The following is a 21,440-nucleotide window of genomic DNA, read 5'->3' as shown; positions in this document are numbered from 1 at the left end:
TGTCCGCTCTCTTTGCCGTCCGCCACGGACGGCAAAGGGCCTTTGCCGTCAGCCGCCAGGAAGCAGACAGCAAAGTAGCTGTTTACCGTAGCCTACTTTGCCGGAGCCTTTTGCTGTCCGCGGCTGACGGCAAAGGCCTTTGCCGTCCGCCGTTCATGCCTTTGCCGTCCGCCGTGGCAGACAGCAAAATAGCTGATTCCTGTAGTGTATGGAGCTCAACGTTCAGCTTCGTGCCTCTGACTGTGATCCTCTTCCTAATCCCACTCGCTACCGCCACCTCGTTGGGAGCCTTGTCTATCTTGTTGTTACATGTCCTGACATCTCCTATCCTATCCACATTCTTAGCCAGTTTGTCTCAGCCCCCACTTTGTCCATTATAGTCATATCCTCTGTGTTCTGTGATATCTTTGTGGCATGATATCTCATTGCCTTTTCTTTCCCCGCTACAACTCTCTCGAGCTCTAGGCCTACTCTGATGCTACATGGACTAGTGATCCCTCTGATCAAAGCTCGCTGTCTGCTTACTGTGTCTTTCTTGGTGGCTCTCTTATTGCCTGGAAGACAAAGAAACAGACTACGGTTTCTCGCTCGAGTACAGAGGCTGAGTTGCTCGCAATGGCCATGCTGACGGCTGAGGTGACCTGGTTACGCTGGTTACTTGAGGATTTGGGAGTGTCTATCACTACGTCAACTCCCTTACTGTCGGACAGTACAGGGGCTATCAGCATTGCGCGTGACCCGGTGAAGCATGAGCTCACCAAACACATTGGCGTGGATGCCCACTTTGTGTGTGCTGCTATACGGGATCAGACTCTCGCTCTTCACTATGTGCCATCTGAGTTACAGTTGGCGGACTTCTTCATGAAGGCACGGACTCGAGCGCAACATGGGTTCTTTCTCTCCAAACTCACATGTACATGTACTGGCCTTTTGCCCCTTGTGAACACTGGGAAAGGACTTGCAGGTATTCAGACCACCTTAATCCAGCTCCTGAGCGAACTAGGGACATGGGGTGCCCGACAATTCGGTTGTATAGCCAAGAAAGTGAAGAAGCTGCAGAAAAAGCTTGAGCTGTTAAGACAATAGTCCATTGGCAGAGGACCATCCAATGAGGAGAAGGCCACTATGCTGAAACTACAGGAAGCATTACGGCAGGAGGAAATTTGGATCAGGCAGCACTCCCGTGTACCTTGGCTTCGTCAAGGCGATTGAAACATGGAATATTATCATGCACAAGCAGCACGGTGGAAGCGGTTGAACAAGATTGCCAATCTTCGACGTTCAGATGGGTCTTTTTGTCAGTCTGAAACTAAAGAAAAGGCAGAGGTGCAGACATTCTATTAGAATTTGTATACTTCTCAAGGTTTCAATGATATGAGTGAGCTGCTTCAGTTTGTTCCGGAGCGCGTTAACGGGAACATGAATTTATTCCTGGATAAACCCTTCGAGCCAGAGGAGGTCCGTACTGCACTTTTTCATATGTCACCTTCCAAAGCTCCGGGCATCGATGGGTTTACGACAGGTTTTTTTCAAAGGCACTGGAACCTTATTCAAGGTGACATTGTGCCGGCTATCCTTGGTTTTTTGAATGGTGGTGACTTACCGGTGGGCTTTAATGATACATCGATCACACTCATCCCCAAGGTAAGAAACCCACAGTCTATAACTCAATACCGACCCATCTCTTTGTGTCCAGTGCCCTACAAGATTGGGGCTAAGATGATCACTAACCATTTGAAAGAGATTATGGATGCAGTTGTGGGAGTGGAACAGAGTGCATTTGTTCCCGGCCACTTGATTACTGATAATGTGGTGGTCGCCTTTGAGAGTGTCCATACTATGAGAAGGCGAAAAGGGGAAGAATTATACATGTGCTATCAAGTTGGACATGATGAAGGCCTATGGCCGTGTTGAATGGCATTATCTGGAGGCAATCATGCTCAAGCTTGGTTTTAGCAGTAATTTTGTGAACTTGATTATGAGATGTGTATCTTCGGTCAGGTTCTCGGTGAGGGTGAATGGAGAACTACTACCATATTTCACACCGCATGTGGATTGTGACAAGGGGATCCAGTATCACCTTTCCTTTTTTTGCTTATGCACAGAAGGCCTTACTTCTCTGCTTAACTATTATGGAGGTCCTAATGTTGATAGAGGCATAAAAGTGTCCTTTCATGCACCGTGGGTGAGTCATTTGTTATTTGCCGACGATAGCCTTATCTTCGTCAGTGCAACACAGGAGAGTGCACACAGGCTGAATGAGATTCTGCTCATATATGCCCTATGCTCCGGCCAGTCTGTGAACAGAGATAAAAAATGCAGTGCTCTTCTCACCAAATACTCCCACTCCTAGAAGGAAAGCTTTGAAGATTGTCCTTGGTATCCAAGTTGAGGTGTTCAGTGATAAATACTTGGGATTACCCACTGCGGTTGGATGGATTACTAGTGATACTTTTGATCATATTGGCGAGAGATCAAGAAGCAAGATGAACGGTTGGGCTGAGAGACTTCTCGCTTGTGTTGGGAGAGAGGCACTTATTAAGTCAGGCATTCAAGCCATCCCAACATTCAGTATGAGTTGCTTCAAACTAACAAAGAAGGTGTGTAAAAGCCTTACAACTAGTATGGCAAGTTTTGGTGTGGAGTGGTTCCCTCGATTGCAGATCGTTGCATTGGGTGGCATGGGACAAACTCGCATCTCCAAAGGCCCAAGGTGGCATGGGTTTTTGTGACCTTGAGTTGTTCAATTTGGCGTTGCTAGGTAAACATGGATGGAGGTTCATTACTAATCCCAACTCTCTGTGTGCAAGGGTCATGAAGGGGCACTTTTTTTCCTGATTGTGAGTTTATGGAAGCTTCTGTTCCATAATCTGCTTCAGCGATCTGGCGAGCTATCGTGGTAGGCAGGAAGGCGCTCACATCAGATTTGATTAAAAGGATGGGCGATGGCACTACCATCTCTATATGGGAGGATCGCTGGATCCCGGGTCTATCCACTTTGTCCCCCACGGTCGTACCAGGGGGTTCAACGATTGGGACTTTCGATCAACTTATTGACTCAAAAAATTGGACATGGCGGCAAGAGTTGATGGTGGTGATGAATAACCAGAAGCCGAAGCCATCCTGAATATCCTCTTGCGGTTTGGTGGTGGTGATGATTTTCTTGCTTGGGCCCATGAACGAAGTGGTATCTACTATATGTCAAAAGTGCGTACCGTGCTCTCATGACTCGCAAAGAGCGTGCTTCTCTAGAGGAAGGGACGGTCACCAATACCTCACAAACCGATGAACAGATGTGGAAGCTACTATGGAAGCTCAAGGTTTTGCCGAAGGTGCATGTTTTCTGGTGGCGAGTTGTCCGCGGTATCCTACTAGATGAGTGCACCCTTCAGCGTCGTCATATCAAAGTCATCAGTAGATGCAATATATGTCTTGCGATGGATGAGGATCTGATGCACGCTTTAGTGCATTGCTCTCATGCCAGGTTGTTTTGGGAACAAGCACATGCGCTGTTTGGCATTCGAAGACCTCGCTTGCACCCAAATACACGATCTCGGGATATTTTATGTGATGGGCAATTCTCTGACAATGAGAAGGTTGTGATGATCTCTGTCATGTGGTCTATATGGCATTCAAGAAATAGGGTTACCTATGATGACGAACAGCTCGACCCATTCACTTCGGTCAAGCGCATCAAGGAGGATCTGGCATTGCTCGATATACCCGAGTCTCATGCTTCCATTCTTCCTGGACATGGCTGGGTACCGCCTGATGTAGGGGTTGTTAAGATCAATACGGACGCGACTTTGAGCATGGATTCCGACAAGGTGGGCGCAGGCGGAGTGACGCATTCCAGCACTGCTTTACTTGGCGCTTGGAGTAAAACCCACTTTGGGATCTCTGATCCGTTCATTGGTGAGACGATGGCGCTGCGAGATGGGGTGATCTTTGCAAACTTACGTGGATTCTCACATGTGATAATGGAAACAAATTGCCTGGAGATTGTTAAATCTCTAGAAAACTCGTGACTATAGCTTGTCTGTGGTGGCACTTGTATTATTAGAAATTGGAGAGTTAGCTTCCTCTTTTTCTTCTTTTGATATTCAACATGTAAACCGATCAGCCAAAGTACCGGTCCATCTTTGTGCAAAACATGCATGCAAAGTTGGACTGGTTCGAGACCCTCTTTCCTTCTTACCAGCTTGTTAGCTGATGATGCCAGGAGTTCGTTTGTTGAATAAATTTCTTTGATTGGAACGCAAAAAAAATATTATCCAACATCTGTAAAACGGTCAAATTCACATACTCACGAACATGCACTCCATATTGTTTATTCTATTAATATCGCTGTCAAAGAAGTATACTCACTCAAGGATAAACTTTTTTAGGGCTTGAAAATAAATTGAGAGGTGCTTTCCACTTTATACACGTTTATAAAAAGTTTACGAAAAGTCTAACGCCTACACGTGTGGACGTTCCTTAACTCGCCCACACGCCTGGATCGTCGTCCAGTGCCTTTTGCACGAATCTTGGCACGAAAAGATTAATTTTTTGTGCCACGTAGGATGGGGCTGGTGTGTGGGCGTTGGAAAATTTGCCCACACGCCCGCACCATGCTGTTTGCCAACTGCGTTGTGTGGGCGAACTAGTTTCTGCCCACACAGCCACCACTTAGGTCATGCGCGTGTGGGCGAACTGCTTTTTGTTCACACGACACTCCTATGTTGTGGACGGCAACTGCAGTTACGCGAACGTGGTAACTCGGAACACACATGGCAACTGTGATTCTCTGCTACACGGCAACTGCAGTTACGCGAACGTGGCAACTCGGTACACACATGGCAACTGTGATTCTTTGCTACACGGCAACTGCGGTTGCGCGCACGTGGCAACCAGATAAACACACATGGCAACTATGATTAACAATACATGGCAACTATGGTTGGACCACACGTGGCAACTAGGTAAACACACATGGCAACTACTGTTTTGACCATATGTGGTAAGTAGTTAATCACACACGGCAACTACGGTTTGATTACACGCGGCAACTACCATAAATTAGACATGGCAACTATAGTTAACCAAAACAGATAGAGTTGCCATGCTTTTACAACTACACTTGCCATCCCGAATAACTACATCTGCCAACCAGGATGGCAACTAAATAGTCATCCCGCGGGGTACCTAACGTAGCTGCGTCAGGACGTGTGGACATTTTTGCTTCGTGCCACATGTACGGGATAAAGATGAGTAGTACTTGTTGGGCGTGTGGCACGAAGTAGCCGCGCCCACATGTGTGGGCAATTCCAATGTCCGCCCACACGCAACTCGTGTGGGTTGCCTCCTACTCACACCACACACGGTGTGTGAGAGCATGTCATATATACCACACGTGTGGCAGTTAGCGGCGTTCAAAGTTTAAATAAGGTTTCAAGGTTGACGCAATGGAGATAAGTGCCGGGACAAGAGCAGGTGGTTGCGTTGTGGACCCTGGACAACAACCATTGAGCCGCCATCAGCGTAGGTGTGTCAAGCTGTCCACGCCTCCAACCTCTCTCTCTTCCACGGACACACAGTAGCGCTACAGACTCTCCACTCACCATCCTTGCTGCCTGCCACCAGCACTCTCCCCCTTGTTGTTTTGTGAAGCGACTGGACTGGTGTCATTTGGTGCGCGTCGCATTGGAGGAGTAGGAGCAGGAGTGCTGGACAGCAGTACCAGGCAGGCAAAAGCCACCTGTATGTGCAAGATTGGTTGCCGCTTTCTCCTTCTCTAGTGCCTTTAGGTTCCAGAAAGCTCTGGTGTGTTTTCATTAGGGTTTGCGCCTGCGCAGTTTGGTTGGCGTTGGACTCTCTTTTCTTGCGGTGGAATTTCGGGAAATGCTCCGGGTTCCAATCAGTGGCGAAAATCTCTCGCGGGTTTAAGGTACGCAGAATCTCTTCCCCCCTTCGAGTTTTCAAAAGAATGAGTGTGCTTGATTCTTGGTGTCAGTTTGGTTCTCCCTTTCTGGCAAATTTTCGGTTCAGTCAGCGTGGTCAAATTTCGGTTGACTCTTGAGTGGATGATGTTTCACTCCCCTCCTAGGAATGTTCCTCTGTTTCTTGTCCATTTTTCTATCTCCCTTTCTGGCACGGAGAAGGGATGGTTTCTAGATCTGAGCAGCTGGATGGGGGCTTCGGTGTTAATCCCAGTTCGGGAGTTATTTCGTCTGATTGGTTTCCGTTAGTATCTTTTAAAAGTTCCAAATTCCTTCCTCCTTTTCTGTTGCCGTAACAAGTGTGCCGTCAATTTCTTGTTAAGAGATCCAACGTTCTGCTCTCCTCTTTTAGGTTATATAATAATATTCCTGTTTTTTTTATGCATCCTATAGCTGAATTGTAAATAATTCAGTCTGTCTGAGCAAACTGCGAATCTGTGATTTTACTTTCCTTCCCGCTGATTTGTATCCATCACGATTTTTTTTACCTTTCTATTTGTGGATAGAACAGGAAATGCATGTTCTATGAGTTTGTTTCGCCGAAAAAGGCAGTAACTTGATTGCTGTCCTTTCAGCAGAGACAAGGAGAAATTGCCCTGAGAGGTAAATAAAGATGGAGATGCCTGATATTGAAGCTGGCACGGTAGTCACCGATTCTGATAGTTCAAGAAGGCCACAAGACAATACTGCGACATCAATCCCAAACAGTGGAAATTTAGAAGGTTCAAGCCACAGGGCTACAAAGACCACCAGGTTCAAAGACGACGACGACGGGGTTGTTGAGATTACCCTTGACATACAACGCGATTCAGTGTCAATCCAAGATGTCAGGCCAGTTGACGATGGTGGCTCAGCACACAGCGGTGCACTGGTGTCACCTTCCTCATCAAGGAGCGGCAAGCTGTCATCGAAACTGAGACAGGTGACCAACGGGCTAAAGCTGACGAATCCGAGCAAGAAGATGCCACCGACGCCTGCACCAAAGACCGTGAGGAAGAGATATGACCGAAGCAAGAGTAGTGCTGCAGTGGCACTCAAAGGCTTGCAGTTTGTGACTGCCAAAGTTGGCAATGACGGCTGGGCTGCTGTGGAGAAACGGTTCAATCACCTACAGGTTGATGGCATGCTACTCCGTTCGAGATTTGGGAAATGCATTGGTAACTGAAAACATCTTCAGTGAATAGAGGCAAGTATCTGAAAGAATGGTAATTCAAATATTGCTGCTTTTGATTGTGCAGGGATGGATGGGTCAGACGAGTTTGCGATGCAAATGTTCGACTCGTTAGCAAGGAAGAGAGGGATGGTGAAGCAAGTGCTGACTAAGGAGGAGCTGAAAGATTTCTGGGAGCAACTCAGTGATCAGGGTTTTGACAACCGTCTCCAAACGTTCTTTGACATGTTAGTAGTTTGTGCTGAATAATTTACTTGTTTTGTCGGCTTCGTTCTTGATAGATGCACTCTATGGGATTAATTAATCCAAATTTCACAACAACTCATATTTAGTACTTGACACCATTTTGTAATTTTGAATTAAAACTATCGCAGCGACTTATATTTGGTTATGATTTTGGATCTGTCCTCCATCACCATAGGTTGCATTCCTTTTATTCCAGACGGCTGAGTGTGAACTCTTTCTGGTTCTATTGCCTTGATGCAATTTGTTGAGTCAGTGAAAACTCCCTTTATCGATAAAATCTTAGTTTTGATTTGTTTTCATCATTTAATATAGCACTTTAACATGTCTTGACCTCTTTGTCCAGGGTTGACAAAAATGCTGATGGAAGAATCACCTCGGAGGAGGTTAAGGAGGTTAGTAGGAAGACCCCAAACTGAAAGATCTAGTCTTAATGTCCTCAGGGTGTAAATTTGAGGCATTAAGCAAATGATAACATGCTTTCGCAGATTATTGCGCTTAGTGCATCAGCAAATAAACTTTCCAAGATCAAAGAGCGAGCTGATGAGTACACAGCACTTATTATGGAAGAGCTTGACCCAAACAACTTGGGCTACATAGAGGTATGTCCAATAAACTAACTGTTGAGAATTGCGGCACAGTTTTTTCCTAACCACTCTAAACATTAACAGCTCGAGGACTTGGAGGCACTCTTACTGCAGTCACCATCTGAAGCTGTTGCAAGATCAACGACCACCCACAGCTCGAAACTTAGCAAAGCTCTTAGCATGAAGCTCGCACCTAGCAATGACACGAGTCCACTTCGCCGCCACTGGCAGGAGTTTTTGTACTTTGTTGAGGAAAACTGGAAGCGCATATGGGTCATGACTCTCTGGCTTTCAATCTGCATCACCCTTTTCATTTGGAAGTTCATCCAGTATCGTAACAGGGCTGTATTTCACATCATGGGCTACTGTGTGGCCACTGCAAAGGGTGCCGCAGAGACCCTAAAATTCAATATGGCCCTGGTCCTTCTTCCTGTCTGCCGTAATACAATCACATGGATTCGATCAAAGACAAAGATTGGAGCTGTTGTACCCTTCAATGACAACATAAACTTCCATAAGGTAATGTTAATATTATGAACCTGTTCTTATGTGCGAAAACCTCTTGATCTGATATCGTATAGTGAGAATGTGAGATGTGGTAAGCACATTTACTATCAAAGAACAAATTAGAGAGAGAGAGAGCTCGAAACGAGAATGATTTTTCCGGGCCTCTGCATCGAGCGATGCACACAACCAACGTTATTATATTATTCAACAGTCTGACAAAACAAATACATGTATCAATCCAAAGTCACCTTCCTATGATCTATGTCGCTACACCTACTAGTTTGATGATGTGCCCTGACCACGCATCAACGCACACCATCTAATCCAGTGGCCTCACCAAGCCGTCCAACGGCAAGCCGGGAGCACCAACCGTATAGCGGACCCTCAGCATGCACCGCATGCGCATGCTCCAGAATCCGCCGCTGCCATATTCCGCCGCCCAACTTTATGACAGATCAATGCATTGACCTTGGCAGGCCCAACTATCGTCAGACAGCGCCACTACCCTGCACGCGTCCAATGCCGAGACCCCGCTGTGCCATGCCGCCGAGACCCGTCGTTGCCGACGAGGTAAATGCCACACCGCGCCACCTCCTGATCAAGATCGACGCCAACACCAACCCAACATTGTCCACCAGCCAACTATCTCCCAAGGTAGCGCCTTCAGGAAGGGAACAACGCCGAAGGCCCCGTCGCCGCCTACTGCAGTTAGGGTTTTCACCCGGAAGACAAATAGCGTGGTGGAGGTAGAGCAGATCTAATGAACGTCTCCATGGAGAAAAGACGATGCCCACGGGCGTCGCCGCCATCGCGGCCGACTGGTGTCGCCTAGGGATTTCTCCCGATCTGAATCCGCACCTCCAGCTCCAATCGCATCGAGGACCGGCAAGTCTCACGACCCAGATCCGTATGGAGGAGCACAGAGCCGCCTCCTGACCTATCATCCCCGACGGACGGGCCGCCGCCGCCGCTATGACCGGAACGCCGTTCCGGGGCCCTTGCACCGTAGATCACATCCCATCCGAGTTCGCCATCCCCACGTTGTCAACGGAGTGTCGCCGCGCTGGCGGGAGGAGCATCCGCCGGCGGAAGATCTCGTGCCATCGTGTACAACCCCTCTAGGCAGCCAAGCGACAGTCGCGGGACGCGAGATCCCCGCTGTCCCCGTCAGTGGCGGCACACGGGCTTTTCCGGCGGCCACCTCTAGGGATGACGAGGGGAGAGGGGAGGATGGAAGAGGTGGTGGCGGCGCTGGCTAGGGTTAGCGCCCCCGGTCGCCCTGGAGGAGGCGACATGTGGAGCGCCTCAGAATCTGACCCATGCTCCGCACTGTTGATGTTCCCCACGAAGAGAAAAACAATGAAATGTTCATGATGAGAGAAGATTTTGCAAGTCACACATTTGCCTTACATACAACCTCGAACGAGTTGAAGGGATTTTTGTTCTCTTACAATCCTTTCAAACCATTTAGGACCATTGGATCCTTTCTTATACAAGAACCTACTATTATACCCTGAGATAACTTTGTCTAGTTTGTTTTCCACTTTTCTTGCCTGTATATATCTGTTTTTTTAAATGCATGCAGTATGAAATGTATTGTTTCTTGTAAAGCAAAAAACTAGCCTCTAATCCTCTCAAACACCTCTAATTGCTCCTACCTTGCTTTGTGTTGATTGCGTTTGCACTGGCACAACTAATGTTATTACATATTTCTCCATGGGCCCAATCACCTGGCCCTTTCCTATCTCATGAGATCTTGCATCCCTCATGTCCCCGCGTCGCCCTCCCGCTAGGGCGGCTCGGGTGGAAACCCTAGCCCCCGCCGCCGGGCACGTCCATCCTTCCCTTCCCCTCCGCCGCCGCTAGAGGAGGTCGTCGGGTGAAGCCCCAGGTGGCTGATGGCGGCGGCGGAGGCTCTCTTCTCTTCCCTTCCGCGCCAGATCGGTGAGGCGGGTCACCCATGGCGCCGGGGCGCTTTCCCCCGATTTGCGTCGCGGCGGCGCAAGGCGGTGGCGTGGTGCTGGGCGGGGTCGGCGGAGCTGCTAGACTCCGAGGAAGATCTGGTGGCGCCGGCCGTTCGATGGGCTAGCGGGGTCATGGTGGCCTTGGTCGCGGTGGCCGGCGGCTCAGCCTATCGGCGGCGATTGGTGTTAGAGTATTATATATATAGCCATGTAACCTTTCGTATTTACCCTATTGTATAAGGGGTTTCCTGCATATATTCCACACCTGTGCATGTATATATACTGGCCTATGGCCTTCTGGAAATACAAGTTGCATATTTCCTAACATGGTATTAGAGCTAGGTCAATTTTTTGCACGCTGCAACTCGTGCTATTGATCTCCGTGTCCGTCGTCGCTGCCTTTTTCTGTCCCGTAGCAGCCGGTCAACCCAAGGCCGCTCCTCTCCTTCCCTGCAGCCGCCGTTCAACTCCTTCCCGTCCAGATCACGCTAGCTCCAGATCCTATCATGCTAGCTCCAGGTCCTGCCCCGTGATCACTCTAAATCAAGTCAGCACAGGAGCCTCCGCCCGTAATCGATCTTCCACAGCCAGCCTGGTTTTTTGCCGCCCCTCATCGGACCCGGACGCCTCTCGCCGGAACAGGCCGCCAGTCGCCGGTCTTCGTCGCCTGCGTCCGATCCGGCCGTCCCTCGCTGGATTTCGCCCCTGCTGCTGGCTCTTGTACCATCCATCTGCTGCCGCCGCGAGCGCTGACTACGCTGATCGTTAGGACCCTCTGTCTGTACTGCTGTCTGCCGATGATTGCCAAAAAAAATGTCTACACCGTCAAGCTATGTCGCAGTTCCTCGCTGTCCGGTGATCTTTGATGGCACTAACTACATCGAGTTTGTTGGCTTCATGAGCATTCATATGCGTGGCATTCGTCTTTGGGGCGTTCTTTCTGGCGAGGTCCGTTGTCCGCCATGTCCGGTTCCACCTGTGGCCCCTACTCCGCCGACGCCACCGGTTCTTGCTGCCGATGCTAATCAAGCTGCGAAGGATGCAGCTAAGCTTGCAGATGACACTGCCGTCCATGCTTATGATGCGCAGGTTTCGACTTATGAGGAGGCTCTTCAGACTTATAATGAGGCTCTTTCTGCTTACACTCAGTGGCTTGATGAGGATGCCCGTGCCGCAGCTGTTCTCACTGCTAGTGTTCTGCTTCAGTTTGCCTCTGAGTTCTTGGGGCTCCCTACCCTATCTGAGATGTGGACCCGTCTTCGTCAGCGCTGTCAGCCCTCTGGTGATGCCTTATATCTGTCTGTGGTCCGACAGGAACATGCTCTTCAGCAGGGTGACTCCAGTGTTGACGATTTCTATGCTCAGAGTTCTGCTATCTAGCGTCAGCTTGATTCTCTCCGCACTGCTGGTTGCCGTACTTGTCAGTGTTGCCAGGCTGTGCGGGCTGATTTGGAGTTTCATCGTGTCTACGAGTTCTTATCTCGGCTCCGTAAGGAGTTTGAGCCCCGGCGTGCTCAGTTGTTTGCTCGTGGTCGTATCTCCCTCATGGAGGCGCTTTCTGAGATTTGTGCTGAGAAGACTCGCCTACGTGGTGCTGGTCTACTTGAGGTTCCCTCTGTGCTCGCTGCTCGAGTCCTTGTTATGTCGCCTGCTGCACCGACTCCATCCCGCTCCAGTGCTCCTCCGCTCTTGCCTACTCCTACGGGCGGCCAGGGTTGGTCTCGTCCTCACTACGGCTACTGCAATATGGATGGTCATGTTGAGTATCAGTGCTTCCAGAAGAAGAAACACCTGCGTAAGGCGCGATCATCAGCTTCAGGGACTTCTTCTACTTCGACATCTTCCGCCACTGCCTTGACTGAGCAGGATATTCTGCGACTTAAGCGTCTGCTTGCCGCTTCAGGTTCTCCTTCGACGGGTACTGCAGCTTCTGTGACTGATGCTTCCCGTACTGAGCAACCACCCTCTACACAGTCAGGTACATCCTTGTGGGTTATGGACTCCGGAGCTTCTTTTCATATGTCTTCTCATTCTTCAACTTTGTCCTCTCTTAAATCGCTTGGTTTTCCTGTTCATGTACTCACTGCCGATGGTACTCCTCTTTCTGTTGCTAGTCGAGGCAATCTTACCACACCTTCTTACTCTGTTCCTGATGTTGCTCATGTTCCTCGACTTACCATGAATCTTTTTTCTGCTGGTCAACTTACTGATTCTGGTTGTCGCGCATCCTTGACGTTGACTCTTGTTCTGTTCAGGATCGTCGAAAGCACACTTTGGTTGGGGCTGGCCCTCGCCGCCGTGACTCTCAGGGTCTTTGGGAGCTAGACCGGCTTCATGTTCCTTCCGCTGCTACCACTATCGCCAGTCCATCCGCTTTTGTCGCTTCAGCTACCGGCTCCTTCCAGCAGTGGCATCATCGACTTGGTCATCTTTGTGGCTCTCGCTTGTCGTCATTAGTTCGTCGAGGTCTTCTGGGGTCTGTCTCAGGAGATGTCTCTTTAGAGTGTCAGGGTTGTAGACTAGGAAAACAGATTCAGTTACCTTATCCTACTAGTGAGTCGGTGTCTCAGTGTCCTTTTGATTTAGTCCATTCTGATGTATGGGGTCCGGCTCCCTTCGCTTCGAAAGGGGGCCATCGATACTATATTATTTTCATAGATGATTTCTCTCGTTACACTTGGCTTTATTTTATGACTTCTCGCAGTGAGGTTCTTTCCATCTATAAGCGTTTTGCTGCCATGGTTCACACTCAATTCTCTTCGCCTATTCGTGTGTTCCGTGCTGACTCCGCTGGCGAGTATATTTCTAAGATATTGCGTGGTGTTCTTGCTGAGCAGGGCACTCTTCCTCAGTTCTCTTGTCCTGGTGCTCATGCTCAGAATGGCGTGGCTGAGCGAAAGCATCGCCACCTTCTTGAGACGGCTCGTGCGTTGATGATCGCTGCTTCTCTTCCACCTCATTTTTGGGCCGAGGCTATCTTCACCTTCACCTATCTCATTAACCTTCAGCCGTCCGCTGCTCTCCAGGGTGGTGTTCCTTTCGAGCGTCTCTTTGATCGTTCTCCTGATTATTCGACGCTTCGCTTGTTTGGTTGTGTTTGCTATGTTCTTCTTGTCCCTCGCGAACGCACCAAACTGACCGCTCAGTCTGTTGAGTGTGTTTTCTTAGGCTATAGTGATGAGCATAAAGGCTATCGTTGTTGGGATCCTATCGGTCGTCGGATGTGTATTTCTTGGATGTGACTTTTGATGAGTCGCGTCCCTTCTACCCGCGTCCATCTTCCTCGACCTTTTCAGTGGAGGATATCTCTTTCCTCACTTTTCCCGACACGCCTATCACTCCAGTTAAGCCCTTGCCTCTCCGTCCTGCTCACTCTACTGCTCCATCGCTTGCCGATTTGCCGCCACCATCTCCCACGGTTTCCTCGCCTCACATGTCACCGGATTCTGCACCTTCATCCCTGGTGATTTCTTCGTCTCCACCTCCTGATTCTACCTCGGCTATTCCTCCTCGTATTCTTCCATCTTTTCCTCAGCATTACACTCGTCGTTCACGTATTGTGGATGCATCTGCTGATGTGCCGTCCTCCTTGTCTTAGCCTACCTATGGCTTGCGTCCTCGTCCGCTTCCGCCTGTTGATCGTCTTGGTTTTCCAACCGCTGGTGCTGCTGTTCTTGAGCCGACTTCTTATCGTGAGGCTGTTGTTCATCCAGAATGGCATTTTGCGATGGCAGAGGAGATTGCTGCTCTTGAACACACTGGTACATGGGATCTTGTTTCTCTTCCTCCAGGTGTCCGTCCCATCACTTGTAAGTCGGTCTACAAGGTTAAGACTCGCTTCGATGGTTCTCTTGAGCGTTATAAAGCTCGTCTTGTGGCTCGTGGCTTTCAGCAGGAGCATGGTCGTGATTACGAAGAGACTTTTGCTCCTGTGGCCCATATGACCGCTATTCGTACACTTCTTGCCGTGGCCTCTGCACACCACTGGTCTGTATCTCAGCTTGATGTTAAGAATGCCTTTCTTAACGGTGAGCTGCGTGAGGAGGTATACATGCAGCCACTACCTGGGTATTCTGTTCCCGATGGCATGGCATGTCGTCTTCGTCGCTCTCTCTATGGCTTTAAGCAAGCCCCCCGCGCCTGGTTTGAGCGTCTTGCCTCTATGCTGACCGTCGCTGGTTTTTCAGCGAGTGCTCATGATCCAGCATTGTTTGTCCACCTTTCTCCTCGTGGTCGGACTCTTCTCTATGTTGATGACATGATCATCACTGGCGACGACCCTGAGTATATTGCCTTTGTCAAGGCCCGTCTTAGTGAGCAGTTTCTTATGTCCGATCTTGGACCTCTTCGCTACTTTCTTGGGATTGAAGTCTCTTCTACCTTTGATGCCTTTTTTATATCCCAGGAAAAGTATATACAGGATCTTCTTGCTCGTGCTGCTCTCGCTGATGAGCGCATTGTTGAGACTCCCATGGAGCTCAATGTTCACCTCCGTGATACTGATGGTGACCCCTTGCCTGACCCGACGCGTTATCGTCATCTTGTTGGGAGTCTTGTCTATCTAGCTGTCACTCGTCCGGATATCTCTTATCCGGTTCATATTCTGAGCCAGTTTGTCTCCGCTCCCACTTCGGTTCACTATAGTCACCTCCTTCGTGTTCTCCGATATCTTCATGGCACGATCTCTCGCCGTCTATTCTTTCCTTGCTCTAGTTCTTTACAGCTTCAGGCCTATTCGGATTCTACGTGGGCTAGTGATCCCTCCGATCGCCGTTCACTTTCTGCTTACTGTGTTTTTCTTGGTGGTTCTCTCATTGCCTGGAAGACGAAGCAGATTGCAGTTTCCCGTTCGAGTGCAGAGGCTGAGTTACTTCAAGATTTTGGTGTTTCTATTACTACACCTACTTTGCTCTTATCTGACACAGTACAGGCGCTAGTAGCATTGCGCGCGATCCTGTGAAGCATGAGCTCACCAAGCATATTGGTGTTGATGTTTTCTATGTGCGCGCCGGTGTGCAGGATCAGGTTATTGCTCTTCAGTATGTGCCTTCCAAGTTACAGTTGGCGGATTTTCTGACGAAGGCCCAGACTAGAGCGCAGCATGGCTTCTATCTCTCCAAACTCAGTGTTGTTAATCCACCATGAGTTTGAGGGGGGTGTTAGAGTATTATATATATAGCCATGTAACCTTTCGTATTTACCCTATTGTATAAGGGGTTTCCTGCATATATTCCACACCTGTACATGTATGTATATATACTGGCCTATGGCATCCTGGAAATACAAGTTGCATATTTCCTAACAACTGGATCCTGGGGCGGCGGCCTTGGAAGGTGGCGGCGGGTGAAGCTCGGGCTTCCCGCGGCAGCATGGCGTGGTGCTGTCCCTATCCAAGGCGGATCTGCATCGCCGATCTTGTGGTTTTGCCGCGGATTGGTTCAGATCAGAGACGGTGATGAGCGTGCGGGATCCATCTCGGCGGCTCTCGCGGTTTGGCGAGGTGGGGTGGTAGCCCTCCTCCCAGGCTTCAGTGGTGGCGCATTCAGGCAGTGGCCGGTGCGCCAGGGCTCCTACGGTAGCACTGCTGTTGCGGTTGGTCGCCGGATCTAGGCGGCTAGATCTAGGGCTTTGAAGGTGATCGAGACAGTGCACAGGTTGTCGGGTGGATTCCTTGGGACGGATCCGGGTGAAAAGTTGGTCTTTGGTCGTTGGCCGGAGCCGGTGATGACGATGCCCTTATCATCGTTTCCTTCATGAAGGCATCATCGAGGTGAAGCTCCCAACCCCACCCAATACCTCCAGGGGAAACCCTAAATCAGCTGATCGGATGACGGCGGCATTCATGTGTCGTTACCCCCTTGGGGGCGGCATTCTTGGAGTTGCACTCGGGCTCGAGGGACCTGTGGATGGCTTCTTCGGTGGAGCGGTGTTTATTTCTACATATTCATGGCGGCGGTTCTCGGCGGCATGGAGCAGTGGAGGCTTGGCGTCAGATGTGTGGCGATGGACACGCGCAGAAGGTCGACGTTGTCTGGCGTCGTGGTGGCGTCGATGGCAGAGAGGCCTGACAAGGTCGATACGTCAGTACATGCTTTGAGGATGAATCGAGGGAAGACGGAGGTGACGGCCCTTTGCAGCGTGTGCGTGTGGTACTCACTGAGAGTGCGCCGGACCGGAGTGTTACCCAGTCCCGCCTATGTGGCTTTGGATGGGGCATCCGGCGTTAGATGTTAGGCTTTTGTGCGATGCCTGTTTGGTATTTGGCCCGGACATTCGGCACACCTTCATCAAGAGGATAGGAGTAGCGACAGTGTCTTCTAGATGGTGGCCTTGGGCTTACTGTTGTATTTCTTTGTAAGGTCTTTGTGAATAATAAATAATATGGCCGCATGCATCTCCCAGATGCAGAGGCCGGGGGTGATTCCTCCTTTTCTGAAAAAAACAAACATATTTCTCCATGACCTAAAAAGAGAGGGTAGTAATCCTGGCCATAGTACGGTTGCAAAATCCTCTTATCTTTGGACTCTGGGAGTCCTGACTGGATTAGGATGTTGTCCACCGTTCAGTCATTATGGAACACAAATGGATTTTTGGCATCCTGAAGCTTTGCATTGCATGTGAGCACACAATATCTTATCAATGAGCCAATTAGAGTAACCTGTTGACGATGTCTGATAGATAATTTAGCACTAGTAAATTGTGACCAACATAATCCTCGGTACGATATTTTATTGTGCAGGTAATAGCAGCAGGTGTTGCAGTTGGTGTTGCTCTGCATGCAGGTGCTCATCTGACATGTGATTTTCCTCTCTTGCTCCATGCAAGTGATGCAAAATATGAACCAATGAAGCCTTTCTTTGGGGACAAAAGGCCACCAAACTACTGGTGGTTTGTAAAAGGAACTGCAGGGTGGACAGGTATTGTCATGGTAGTGCTCATGTCAATAGCTTTTGTATTAGCTCAGCCATGGTTCCGACGTAACAAGCTGAAGGACACTAATCCACTCAAGAAGATGACTGGTTTCAATGCCTTTTGGTTTACGCACCACCTATTTGCTATTGTGTATGCGCTGCTCATCGTCCATGGAACAAGTTTGTATCTGACGAAGGAGTGGTACAAGAAATCGGTAAAAGCCTATACCCTAATGCCACTAAAAAATGCAATGGTCAATATTAATACTTATTGATAGTTTCTTATTGTTATCAGACATGGATGTACATCGCTTATCCTGTCTTCTTATATTCATGCGAGCGCATTGTTCGGTTATTTAGGAGCCATGATGCAGTTAAGATTCAGAAGGTACCACTATTAAACAACCCCTTTCATATAGTTTTTCCTTGTTTGTCTTTTTGACCTTAAACAATCCTATAGACAACTACTTTTCTTGTAAATGTAGTGGGTCTTAATAAATACCAACCCATTTAATATGGGAGATGTATTGTGAACAGAAATAAGCTTTCAACTTTTGTGTCTTCAACAGGTTGCGGTATATCCTGGGCATGTGTTGGCTCTTTATATGTCCAAGCCAACTGGTTTTAGATACCGGAGTGGGCAGTACATCTTCATAAATTGCAGAGCTGTATCTCCATATGAATGGTGCCTACCGTTACAACCTTTGAGAAACAGTTGCGTTAATTTTATTATGAAATCAGCAGATGACTAATAGTACGGAAAATTTGTTCCATCACAGGCATCCGTTTTCCATTACATCGGCACCAGGAGATAATTACCTCAGTGTCCACATCCGCACAAGGGGTGATTGGACTTCTCGGCTTAGGACAGTCTTCTCTGAGGTAAATCAGCTTCTCTTGGCTTTCGGTTCATCCAGTGATCACATCCTATTGGAAGTTTGTCCAAGTAACCGATAACAACCTTAACTATAAACCAGGCGTGTCGGCCTCCAGCTGAAGGAGAAAGTGGACTCCTTAGAGCTGACCTCTCCAGGGGAATCACTGACTGCAACGCAAGGTGAAAAGGAACTTCTTCAGCTTTTTCAAAAATGTATTACGGCGCAATATATTGTAAACTCCTGTCTGACCCTAAACTTTGTTTGACATGTACAAGATTCCCTAAACTTTTGATTGATGGACCATATGGTGCTCCAGCACAAGATTACCGGGAATACGATGTGCTACTCCTCATTGGGCTTGGCATTGGAGCCACCCCTTTGATCAGCATTGTGAAGGATGTGCTTAACCACATCCAGCCTGGGGGATCGGTTGGTGGAGCAGAGCCGGGGAGCACCACTGGTAAGGCAAAGAAGAGACAATTTATGACGAAGAGGGCCTACTTCTACTGGGTCACAAGGGAGGAGGGCTCCTTTGAATGGTTCAGAGGGGTGATGAACGAGGTGGCTGAGAAGGACAAGGATCAAGTGATCGAGCTCCACAACCATTGCTCGAGTGTGTATCAAGAGGGCGATGCTCGTTCCGCGCTCATTGTCATGCTCCAAGAACTCCAGCATGCAAAGAAGGGAGTTGACATCTTGTCTGGAACCAGCGTCAAGACTCACTTTGCCAGGCCTAATTGGCGAAGCGTCTTCAAGCGTGTCGCGGTCAACCATGAGAACCAGCGCGTCGGTCTGTCTTCCTTCCATTCTCACATCGATCTGGTACTACAAATGTGGGTAATTACCATCATCATCTGCTAACCTTTAATTTTGTTTCAGGGGTTTTCTATTGTGGTGAGCCTGTTCTTGTGCCACAGTTGCGGCAGTTGTCGGCAGATTTCACCCACAAGACAAACACAAAGTTTGAGTTTCACAAGGAGAACTTCTAGTACTGTAACTTGTATAAGAACATGTCTATGCCATGCTTCATCAGGTGAATTATATGGGTTGTATTATTATTATTATTTTGTAAAGGTAGGGAAATAAAATGGGAGGTTTTGCCTAGTCTTGTGTTCAGTCTTGTTTACTCTATGTTGTTAAGGAGTATAAGGTTTAGGAATCCTATTAGACCATGTTTCCTTTCCTTGTACCCAAGTCTTGTGTAAGATATATGCTCCTTGGACCTTGCAATACAATCAAGTTGCATCCATAACATGGTATTAGAGTCTAGGTCTACTTTTAGCATGCACAACTTGTGCTTGATCCTCTACTCACGCGGTCGTTGTCTCTTTGCCGCCTCTTGGGCCTTGCAATACAATCGAGTTGCATCCATAACATATGTAACCTACGTTATTTTTGCAAGTTGATGCTAATAGGGTTGATTTGCATAAATGAAGTTTTTTTTAACTGGTTCAACCCCTTTATGGTGCTTTGCATGACGGAAAAACATCAAACCAGTTCCAACAGATTGTCTTTGGTTAGATCATTTTATCCAAAGAATTTTTGAAAATCTTCCATTCATTCCCTCTGGTTGATATTTGCAGTTACAGCCATCAAACACAAATAACACATGATCCGCGGGGAGGATATATGCGTCCCTCCCTGGTCTTGGGATTTCCAACACCAAAAAAAAAAACAACCTAGCCCTCTTAACCAAATAGATTTGGAAATCTCTCAAAATGACACCAGTCTCTGGGCCCAACTCCTTAAGAAAAAAAATACTTGCCAACTTCTTCATTCTTCACTTCTAAGAAGCGGGGCTCCCAAATCTGGACTGGGATTCAGAAGTGCATTTTTAATGTGGGAGTTCATTTCTCGGTTTGTAATGGGGGCCGATACCAAATGGCTCCACAACACTGCTCTATATGCCAAATACCAGAGCTTTTCGTAATTGCTTCTAATCCAAAAATTCTTGTAAAGGAAGTGATGCAACATGGGTATCAACCTCCCCTTCCTCGGAAACTTCAACACAACGGATAGGGCATCTTATTGAAAAAAGGCTTTCGCTTCGCTTTATATATAAAGCAAACCGCCCGAGCCACAAACATCCACATAAAGGTTCACACCACACACTCTTCCGAAGCCCTTCTCCTTGAACTCAATCAAGTTCATCTCATTGACGAAAGGGACGTCATCCGTGGGGACCTGAAAAGCATCGGCTTGCTTCTTGGTGAAATATATCTATGCTAAAAATTTCCATGGCCCTCCGATGCATTACACGAAGGCCCTCTGGTCCACCGTGCCCCCCTTAAGATTTAGGTCTTCCTTTGGCAAGCGACCAATGATAGACTTCCCTCGACCTTAACCTCCAAAAATGCCATGGACCTAGGAACTTTTCACGTGCTCCTTGCAGAGCTCCTGAGGACGTAGACCACATCCCCTTTCAAATGTGCTCCGGTCAAATTTCTTTGGAGTTGTGTTTGGAAAAGCTTTGGGTGTACCCGGGTCCTCAAATCGTCTTAGCATATTCCTATTCTTCTATCTGATATCCGAGGTCTATAATGTAGAATCATTTAGCGCTTGTTTGCGGCAATGGCTTGGGCTTTTCAGGCTTGGCACAACAAACTTACTATAAAGAGTTGTATCCTACACCATTCGACTGATTACATTTTTAAATAGGCTATATTTTTTCAGCACAGAGGCCTCTAAGAAAAGAGGAAGGACAAGGTGGCCTGAGGGGTGTTAAAAAAGATTAAGGATGTCCACTTCTGCAGCCTATTATGATGTAATCAGTCGATGTGATCCTTAGCTTTATGTCTTTTCTGGTCGTATTGCTCCTTTGATTTGAGCTAGTCTATATAAGTACTATCATTTGCTCTAGTTGTAATGTCTGACTTTGTACATTGTATACTCTTATCTAGTTAGCTTCATTAATTTAAAGCCGAACGCTCCTTAGGCCTTTCTTTTAAAAACACAAATAAACAATGACAAGGTTCAACATAGAAAAATGAAAACCCAACTTAGTATGACGGGAAAGCACGAAAGTCCACAGAAGTTCGCTCACCACTGAAAAATATACATTCATGTATTACCTCTGTTGGAAATTAGTGTCTTAGATGTATCCAGAAGTATTTTAGTGCAATATACTAGTATATCCGTTTAAGCGGCGGGTAATTCCGGACTCAACGAGTATTATTTAGTTACTCCGGTGACAACTGA

The 21,440-nt window shown here is 48.1% G+C and overlaps 1 protein-coding gene across 2 annotated transcripts; it reads left to right on the top strand.

Moving 5' to 3' along the window:
* The first annotated feature begins 5,515 nt into the window (after positions 1 to 5,515).
* Positions 5,516 to 19,414, top strand: LOC125543642 (respiratory burst oxidase homolog protein B). Of its 2 annotated transcripts, none has more exons than XM_048707054.2 (13): positions 5,516 to 5,929; positions 6,560 to 7,138; positions 7,220 to 7,379; positions 7,742 to 7,790; positions 7,884 to 7,997; positions 8,067 to 8,501; positions 17,193 to 17,579; positions 17,660 to 17,752; positions 17,934 to 18,049; positions 18,144 to 18,246; positions 18,342 to 18,421; positions 18,518 to 19,032; positions 19,122 to 19,414. In XM_048707054.2, the coding sequence occupies exons 2-13, from the start codon at positions 6,595 to 6,597 to the stop codon at positions 19,229 to 19,231; spliced, it is 2,706 nt and encodes a 901-aa protein (XP_048563011.1). In that variant the 5' UTR covers positions 5,516 to 5,929; positions 6,560 to 6,594; the 3' UTR covers positions 19,232 to 19,414. The 2 variants fall into 2 exon arrangements, with proteins under 2 accessions (XP_048563011.1, XP_048563010.1); XM_048707053.2 differs by having other exon boundaries at positions 6,557 to 7,138.
* Positions 19,415 to 21,440: the final 2,026 nt, after the last annotated feature.

This window comes from Triticum urartu, chromosome 3A (assembly GCF_056163025.1).
Source record: "Triticum urartu cultivar PI428250 chromosome 3A, HENAU_Tu73, whole genome shotgun sequence".
NCBI classification, from domain to species: Eukaryota; Viridiplantae; Streptophyta; class Magnoliopsida; order Poales; family Poaceae; genus Triticum; species Triticum urartu.
The sequence above is the reverse complement of the archived record's forward strand: the minus strand, read 5'-3'. Positions and strand labels throughout refer to the sequence as shown.

Coding starts and splice junctions, on each gene's coding strand:
- LOC125543642 (XM_048707054.2), top strand. CDS start 6,595: ATGGAGATGCCTGATATTGAAGCTGGCACGGTAGTCACCGATTCTGAT. Junction 17,580..17,659: donor AGGAGTGGTACAAGAAATCG/GTAAAAGCCTAT, acceptor TATTGTTATCAG/ACATGGATGTACATCGCTTA. Junction 19,033..19,121: donor CCATGAGAACCAGCGCGTCG/GTCTGTCTTCCT, acceptor ATTTTGTTTCAG/GGGTTTTCTATTGTGGTGAG.